At 43.2% G+C, this 9,460-nt stretch overlaps 1 protein-coding gene across 1 annotated transcript; it reads left to right on the forward strand.

Moving 5' to 3' along the window:
• Positions 1-6,047: 6,047 nt before the first annotated feature.
• Positions 6,048-8,235, forward strand: C2H11orf87 (chromosome 2 C11orf87 homolog). The gene is made up of 2 exons (XM_072134248.1): positions 6,048-6,400; positions 6,680-8,235. Exon 2 carries the CDS (start codon positions 6,785-6,787, stop codon positions 7,250-7,252), a length of 468 nt encoding a protein of 155 aa, XP_071990349.1. The 5' UTR covers positions 6,048-6,400; positions 6,680-6,784; the 3' UTR covers positions 7,253-8,235.
• Positions 8,236-9,460: the final 1,225 nt, after the last annotated feature.

Below are 9,460 nucleotides of genomic sequence, written 5' to 3' on the forward strand. Positions count from 1 at the left end.
AAAATTATCAGGAAACTAGGGAAAGTGTCAGGATTCAAAAGCTTTGCTCAAATTGAACGACATAAAAAAAGCTGTGAGCGTCCGAAAAGAACATAAATTGTGGCGCTGACAAACCATAAATATGGCGCACAAGATGCAGTAACAAAAAAGAACTGTTGGAAAGCCAATAATAAACCCCCCCCCCCCCCATATAACTCCTGTAGATCACAGAACCCCCGGCCTAATGTGATCTGAATGAGGAACAAGTTTCTAGGTACTGTAAAACTGAAAATAGGAGAGTCTGAAGTGACCTCTCGCCCTGCAGTCTCATGACTCGTCTCAGGCAAAATATGACTCTACGTGAATAATTTTCACATGACTTTGGAGAATATTTAATTATAGGTAAACAGCTGAGATTTCTCATAAAAGAGGGAATTCTATAAAAGGAGATTTCATGCCCTAACTGAGGGGGCTGCTAGTTTAATGGGGTAAAATCTGGTGATAGGTTCCCTGTAAAGGGTATTTTTCAGGACCTTGACTTCTGGCAATCCAATTGATTATCTCTCTGAAGGTGCCACATCAACCTAACCTCCAGCGCTTCACAGATCACCAAGCACGATGCCATACATTTTGGTACAAGACAAAGCCGCTAAATGGGAGCCATCCTTGTTGGGGCACTGTTGCCCATTTGTTCTAGTGATAATTGGACTGTCAACCAATAGTGGCCAATGGCAAAGTACAAGATGTAGTATTAGAGGGTAAATGAGATCATAATTAAAGGGGTTGTCCTGTCTCCATAGAATATATCATAAATAGGGGACGGTGGGGATGTGATCATTGGAACCGCCAAAGGATCAGATGATTCACGGCAATGGAAGATAGTAGTGTTGTGCCCTCACTCACCTGGGTGTAGCCCTAATTAACTGACTATTTGGGTGCCAGGTGTAGCACCTGCACTGGTCACCCATTAAACATAAGTGCCCAGAAAAACGGTTTACTAGACCTTAGTTCTTGCGAAATTTTGCTTTTCCAAGTCTGACTGCGGCCTCACATCCGAAATCTGCAGATTATGAATTGTTGCTAAAATAACAGCTTTTCTGCTGGTAACAGATAAGACTTATTTGAGAACTCCTGTATTCAATCCATTAACCGGGTTCCATGGCTGAATGTAAGACTGCAAATCAATTCTGCAAGCCACCACATTCATCAGCTAACCTGACTGCTCCCTGGAATCCTTCCATATCAATGTGCATTCATTAGAGGCTATACACTGCTGTACACATGATATATCGGAGGAAAACCAACCGCAGCACAATGCTGCTTCTTCTGACAGAATTCGCTGCAGCATCTACGTATGATGATTTCTCCCCATAGACAAAAAAAAAAGTTACAAACTGCAGCGGGCAGAGTTATACAGCGAACAACTAATAGAGGATTCAGGGCACACAGTCTTCCTGCGGTATTAATATACTCTACATATCTATTGGAAAGAGACGGCTGCTCTTTGCTGAGAAGGGAAATTATTGACGCTGTGTTATGTTTAGTATAACCTTCCTGAAATACGGATTGTTAAAGCAAGGATAAAAGATCCTCATATTGTAAATTGTTGTCTGCTGCGGATTCAGGATATACACTGCTGCGGAATCAGGATGCACAATGCTGCGGATTCAGGATGAACACTGCTGCGGATTCAGGATATACACTGCTGCAGATTCAGGATGCACACTGCTGTGGATTAAGGATTCACACTGCTGCGGATTCAGGATGCATACTGCTGTGGATTCAGGATGCATACTGCTGCGGATTCAGGATGCATACTGCTGCCGATTCAGGATGCACACTGCTGCAGATTCACGATGCACACTGCTGCGGATTCACGATGCACACTGCTGCGGATTCAGGATGCACACTGCTGCGGATTCAGGATGCACACTGCTGCGGATTCTGGATGCACACTGCTGCGGATTCTGGATGCACACTGCTGCGGATTCAGGATGCACACTGCTGCGGATTCAGGATGCACACTGCTGCGGATTCAGGATGAACACTGCTGTGGATTCAGGATGCACACTGCTGTTGATTCAGGATGCAAACTGCTGCAGATTCAGGATGCACACTGCTGCGGATTCAGGATGCACACTGCTGCGGATTCAGGATGCACACTGCTGCGGATTCTGGATGCACACTGCTGCGGATTCAGGATGCACACTGCTGCGGATTCAGGATGCACACTGCTGTTGATTCAGGATGCACACTGCTGCGGATTCAGGATGCACACTGCTGCGGATTCAGGATGCACACTGCTGCGGATTCAGGATGCATACTGCTGTTGATTCAGGATGCACACTGCTGCGGATTCAGGATGCACACTGCTGCGGATTCAGGATGCATACTGCTGTTGATTCAGGATGCACACTGCTGCGGATTCAGGATGCACACTGCTGCGGATTCAGGATGCACACTGCTGCGGATTCAGGATGCACACTGCTGCAGATTCAGGATGCATACTGCTGCGGATTCTGAATCCACACTGCTGCGGATTCTGGATGCACACTGTTGCGGATTCAGGATGCACACTTCTGCGGATTCAGGATGCACACTGCTGCGGATTCAGGATGCACACTGCTGCGGATTCAGGATGCACACTGCTGTGGATTCAGGATGCACACTGCGGCGGATTCAGGATGCACACTGCTGCGGATTCAGGATGCACACTGTTGCGGATTCTGGAGGCAGAATTCAAATCACAATGCAAATAAATACCAATTTATTTTTTGCCTGATGCCTGTGTGCAGAAATTCTGCTGCGTGTGTTCCCGGTGTTCTGGAAAACAGGTGATAAATGTAGCAGATCCACAGCGGATCTCAATTCTTGATCAAAGTGATAGCAAACTTACTATGAATGTTTCCGCAAAGTGATATGAACGGAATCTTCAATCTCTCAAAGAGAAAGGAGAATAAATGCAGTAGATTTATGAATGTGGAAAATCTGCTGCAGAATATAGCAATTTTGTATACAATGTCAACTATTAAGTAGTGAATTTTCTGCTGTGAATTCGCAGCAGATATCTCCTCTTTCTCAATGGTTCCTCAAAAATTCTCTGTAAAATCTGCAGCAGAATCCAGATACATATCCTCAGTGATTCTGCATGTATTATACATGTATTCTGCAGATTCACCACTGATTTCTGACTGTATCTACCTGTGTAATGGGTATGGACCCCATGCACCTAAGTGAGTGTACCATAAGGCCAGATACATAAGGCCAGATACATAAATACAGTCTATTCTCCTGACTTTGGCTCAAGGGGGTGTACAAGCTTTGATATAAGGCGGTCCCCTACTTAAGGAGACCTGACCTACAGATGACTTCTAGTTAAAGACTGCCCACTCTGCCCACTGTGACCTCTGGTGAAGGTCTCTTTAGCTTTATTGATAGTTGATCCTTCTTGGTCCCATTACAGCAAAAAATTTGGAATTGTCACTTTTTTGCAATTGTTCAATTGCAAAAAAAGAATTTGTCTGGAGCTAGAATTATAATATATACAGTGGAACCTATCTTATACGTAACCCAGGGACTGCCAGTAATTACAATTTCTGGCGCAACACCAGAAATTGCAATTTTTTTCTCCTGCACACCAGGTGGCCAGGACTTCAGTGGGAACTTCATATACACTGTGTCCGATCTTAAAGAGAACCTGTCACCAGGAGACCCCTTTTTTGCAACCCCCCCTGCCCTTATAGAGCATTGCACATACACTGCTAAACATTTTTTGTATGAAAAATCGGTATTACAGAACAAAAGATATCTTATATATTACCTTTCAACTGTGTAACTAGTCTAGTCGCCCCCTGGGCGGAGCTGAAGAGGAGTAGTTTCCCCCCAACCTTTCAAAAGTATACTCCCGCCCCTCACCCGCCCTTCTCCTTTATTCTTTCAGCCCCTGGCTCGCCCCCTGCACATGTCACCTACCCAGATCCCGCCCACTGTCCTGAATTCTCGCTGACCGCTAATCATTCTCGCACCTGCGCGGTCAGCATGTCTCATACTGGGTGCAAGGTCCCCTGCACATGCGCCACACTACGCTGCCGGCTTGGGTTGGCTACGGAGTTTGCGTAGCTCCTGGCGCCTCATTGTCTACGTAGCCAAGCTGAGCCGGCAGCATAGTGTGGCGCATGCGCAGACAGATGCAGGGACCTTGCGCCCAGCAGCGCCTCATCTGCGCATGTCCGTGCGCACAGTATGAGACATGCTGACCGCGTAGGTGCAAGAATGCCTGGACAGGACAGCGGGTGGGATCTGGGTAGGTGACATGTGCAGGGGGCGAGCCAGGGGCTGAAAGAATAAAGGAGGGGGGCAGGTGAGGGGTGGGAGTATACTTTTGAAAATCTCACACACGGAGGAGCGGTTTTCCAAAGGTGGGGGGAAACCACTCCTCTTCAGCTCCGCCCAGTGGGCGACTAGACTAGTTACACAGTACAAGTAATTGAAAGGTAATATATACGATAGCTTGTGTTCTGTAATACCGATTTTTCATACAAAAAATGTTTAGCAGTGTATGTGCAATGCTCTATGAGGACAGGGGGGTTGCAAAAAAGGGGTCTCCTGGTGACAGGTTCCCTTTAAGGCTGAATGGTGTAGAATAAGGCACAACTCTATGCCAGGCAGTGCTTAGAAGCAGCCCCATGCACAGCCGGAAGGGGCAGGGATTACAAGTGAAATACAAATATTCCGTTTTACACAGTCAGGAAAAAGAGGGCGTTACCAGGTTCAGTATTATTTTGGCCAGAAGTGTTTTCATGGTTTTATATTATGAATATAATATAGTGGGGGTCATTTATCATATATTTTGGATAGTTTTTGCGCCAAAAAATGACTCAAATTTTAGACAATATGAAATGATTTTCGACATTTAGCACATCTGGAATAGAAGATAAATGTGTCTTACTGACAATAAAATATCCCCAAAAAGCGCATAAATTGCAATGCACCAAAAATGTCTCAAAAAGACAGAAAAAAAACAGGAAGAAAAATAAAGATTGATTTGATTTAAATACATATACCAAAATAATATCACAAAATTGTAATGTTATAATTATAATAATCTTTATTTATATAGCGCCATCAAATTCCGCAGCACTTTTAAAATCATAGGGGACATATACAGATACTAATACCGCAGCCATTCAGTTGATACCAGGGCATCTGTAACTTTATGCATTACAATAGAATGCATTGAATTAAACAACATCATATTAATATTATTACTTAATATAATAATGAATGACCGTGATTACAAGATGGTCTCCATTATTTCATTTGTATCATATGGGTCAAGTGTCTGGAGTTTGTACATCCTGTACAATTCTTATCTACAGAGAATTTAGAATCTATTACTGATGGTTCTGCTACCTGATCTATAGGGGTATTAATGATCTAGTCATAGATTGTCTTTCCATCACTTAAATCATTTCCTTAAATCTATGGTCATGGCAGAACTAATTTGTTGACATACAGCACCCTTAATGACCTCCAGCAGCCCCCTGTAATAAAGTGCTATCAGATTGCACAGATGTGTCATCCAGGACCCCAATAGTTCCCATGGGCAATGTAATGGTGGGTATATTGATTGTCAAGCAATTTTTATTGAAATGTCAATAGAACATTAATCATTGGACAGGGCAGGGGGTGGATTTAACTAAAATCTAATTCCTTTGAAATCATTGTTTTGCTACAATGTATCTCTCTATTCTCTAAATTCAATGTATCCATCCAGTGATAGATAACAATAATATTTACTCTAATCATAAACAACCTGTTCACCCTGTGCATCTCCTAGTCCTTGCATCTACTATACAGTATATATACTGTAGACATATATTATATATAATATATTATGACAGTTCTGGCTTTCTTGGCCCCACTTCTTACAATTGCAGACAGCAGTGAGTGATACAGTCTGATGCAGCACTGTACACCATGAAGCCAGGATCTTCATATCCACTGATCTGTGAGTGGGGCATTTTAATGAGCTCTGGATCCAGCTCAGTACTGCAGAGGAAAGCTGCAGGAACAAAGCTGTGGTGTGTTCCTATGTAAATAGCAGCATCATTTGTGCCTCTGCTCTGAATGCATCTACATAGGCTGTGCACTGCCAAGGGGGATCCAGGGGGGCATGGGAGGGAGTCACCCACATGCTGGGCACTGATGGGGATGCACAGCTTGCTGCAGGCACTGGACAGAGACATTGGGAGCTCTCTGAGCAGAAACCCAAAGAAGACAGTGGCAGAATGACGTCAGTACAGGCAGGCAGGCAATAGGCTCCTGCCTCCCCTGCCAGCAGTCCCTTCATTCAGTGCCTTCTGCAGCCAGGAGCAAGCCAGTGCCTGGGACTCCAGCAGCAGCAGCAGCTTCTCTACAGGTAAGTGCTCACATAATGCACAACCTGAGCAATGCATGCAGTCCCATACTATACCACCCTGCCTTATCCAAAGCAGGTGAGATGGATCTGCACTGCAATGATGTGATCTGGAACTGCTGAAGCAATGCACTATGCCTTAACATGCAAAGTGCCTGCAAAGAGAAGAGGCACTCATTTATAATACAAGTTTGGGATAAGATCATTTCTTCTGTATGCTTCACTGTCCCATAGTGGGATGAGCATTGGATACTGAGTCGGATGCCTATTTTCTCTTCACAGGTTGATGTCTGCAGGATACTTTAAGATTAACCCAGATATTCAGCTTTGGTTCCCTTTGTAAAAGGGAGGCACTTTGTACCCTCCCTTGCGTTCCCAAGCTTCTCAATGAGTGCCAGTATCTCCAAGCAGCTGAGGCTATCTATGCCACCCTGTCTGCTGAACAGGACCTCTGCATCCAACGCCACCAGCTGCACGACAGAAGTAGAGCCTTTGTTCCAGAGCTTCTCCTCTACCTTGGTATTGATAGTCTTGGCCACCGTCATCTTCTGCCTGGTTGTCCTTTCGCTTAGCACCTTTCACTTGCACAAAAGCAAGATGAAAAAACGTAAAATTGAGAAAGCCCAGGAGGAATACGAGAGGGATCACTGCAGCCCTAAGGCAGAAAGAGGAAATTTATATGAAAGGATGAATAGACAACCATGTCAACCCCAAGATATTTACAATTCACCAAATATCCAGAGGAAAGAACAGAACCCCCCAAACCAGGAGGAGCCCCGGATTACTGAGCAGTCTCACCAGGAAACCTCAGCATTGGACAGAGAGGACCTACTGCAATCTGTGCTCTTGTCCTGATCTGGATGTTGGCACCCATAGGCACTGTATTGTACATATTTGGTGATACCGTCCCGGAAAATAAAAAAAATATATATATCTATCTATATCGATCAATAAGTATCCATCCAAACGCATGATTACAAGCCCACGTTGCGTTCCCAATGCGTTTCTTTTCTGGAGACAAAAAAAGGCTCAAACAAATGCTACCAAATATCATGTCATCTTCCTGAGGAATCTCATCCCGCTGTATATAATGACCACCGGGGATCAATACCAGCTATACGATATTGTATGTGAAACACCTATAACATAAGCGAAACCTCATTCAGAGACCTAGAAAAGTGGGGTGACTTCTTCTTCTACATGTCCAGACTTCAAGATATTGGGGCTTCTTGCCATCATTTCTGGTCCACAATAAAAAGCAAACTAAAAACAAAAACTTACTTATGAACATAGAGAAAGCAAGTAATAATGAAAATAATGGGTATTTTTTTCTTCTTCTCTATTTCTTACATTTGCCTTGTGGAGCTTGAGTCAAGTATTGGTAGGTACTGAAGTGCTGCACCTTGCTTCCTAGTGTCACCCCTGCCAGGAGCTGTCCACCCTCACCAGGTGCTGAGCTGTCTAGTCTCTGCTTTCACCCCTATGGCACTAAGTTTCTCTATTCTCTTACTGCTTCTCTTGCTATATATGAGCCGCCTCCGTACACAGAGATTCAATCTTTTGTACCAAGCAATGACTTAGGTGATGTGCATCTGAAGTGCGGTCATACCGAGACTCCATCCCCCCCACCCATCCCCAATATTCTTCTTTATGTTGGAGGAACATGTGCCCTTATTTTTCTCTCCTGAGGCAAACATAGCTCTGTACTATGCACTCTTTATTGTAATGCTTTTGTTTTACTGCTACTGAGGTGAGGGGGAGGGTGGGGAACCTGCAACTCAATCCAGTGGCATGGAATTAGCTTCTATTGTTATAGGAATAAATTTTATATCTTAAGCTATTCTCGATATGTGGGTGTTTTATATTGGGATTTTGGGTTTATAGCGGATGACTATATGTATTGTATGTATGGATGCGGAAGGAATAGCATTACGTACATGGAGCTGAGTTTGTCATTTGGCTCAGCTTATTCTGAAGGTATAAGCTCTGCTACATCTTAAAAAAGACCTGACACCTTCTGTGATAATCTTGTTTCCAAGCTAAAAAATATTGGTGACCTATACTAAGGATAAACCTTAAATATCAGATTTGTATGGGTCCAACACCAGGAGCTGTTCTCTATGTAGTGGCTGAACCGAGTCACTCAAATGAAAGGGAACTGATCTGTAGTAACCTGGTCTGACCACTATACATAGAACGGCGCTGTCTACTTTCTGTTTCATTCTCTGAGCTGATTTTTGGGGTCACTGGGTGTCTAACCTTTAGCATTACGTACTAATTCTATGGGTGTATTATGAATATTTTATCGTCCTTGCATTTGTCAAAAAATTAAGTTTTTGCAATCTTCTATTATTCCTCCTAAAAATATATACATAAAATGGCATTTACTAATTTTTAGGTCAGCCTACTTCTGATCAGAAATTTTGGGGTGTGCAAGGACACACTTCCAACTGGTCACACCCAGTTGCCAATTTGTTCTAATACTTCTAGGAGGAATATCAGAGGAATTGTACAACAGATAGTTACAGAATAACAACTGATATTACATGGGCAATGCAAGTGTTCAGTAAAATATAATATAAGGAGAGATGATGTATGGGTGCAGTATAATATGTGCTTACATGGGTCTTATATGGATACTGTACTGTATAGAGTGCTTGCATGTGGTTCTATTGGTGTAAGCTGTGCCTATGTATAAGAATACTGGAATGGGGACTAACTATTTATAGATCGGTGCATAGTCGAGGGACATACTGTATGTACTAATATATATATATATATATATATATATATATATATATACATATACATATATATATATATATATATATGTATATATATATATATATATATATATATATAAAAGAAGGAGAGTCTGAAGCAGCACAGGCAGGCGAGGGTGCAGCAGCCGTAGGACCCTTGGCTGGGGTCCGTCAAGATATTTGTAGGAAAGAGGCAGCACTCCAAAGTATGTGGAAAAGGGTGAAGCTTTTATTCCATGTGCACATGGAATAAAAGCTTCACCCTTTTCCACGTACTTTGGAGTGCTGCCTCTTTCCTACA

Source organism: Engystomops pustulosus, chromosome 2 (genome assembly GCF_040894005.1).
Source record: "Engystomops pustulosus chromosome 2, aEngPut4.maternal, whole genome shotgun sequence".
NCBI lineage: Eukaryota > Metazoa > Chordata > Amphibia > Anura > Leptodactylidae > Engystomops > Engystomops pustulosus.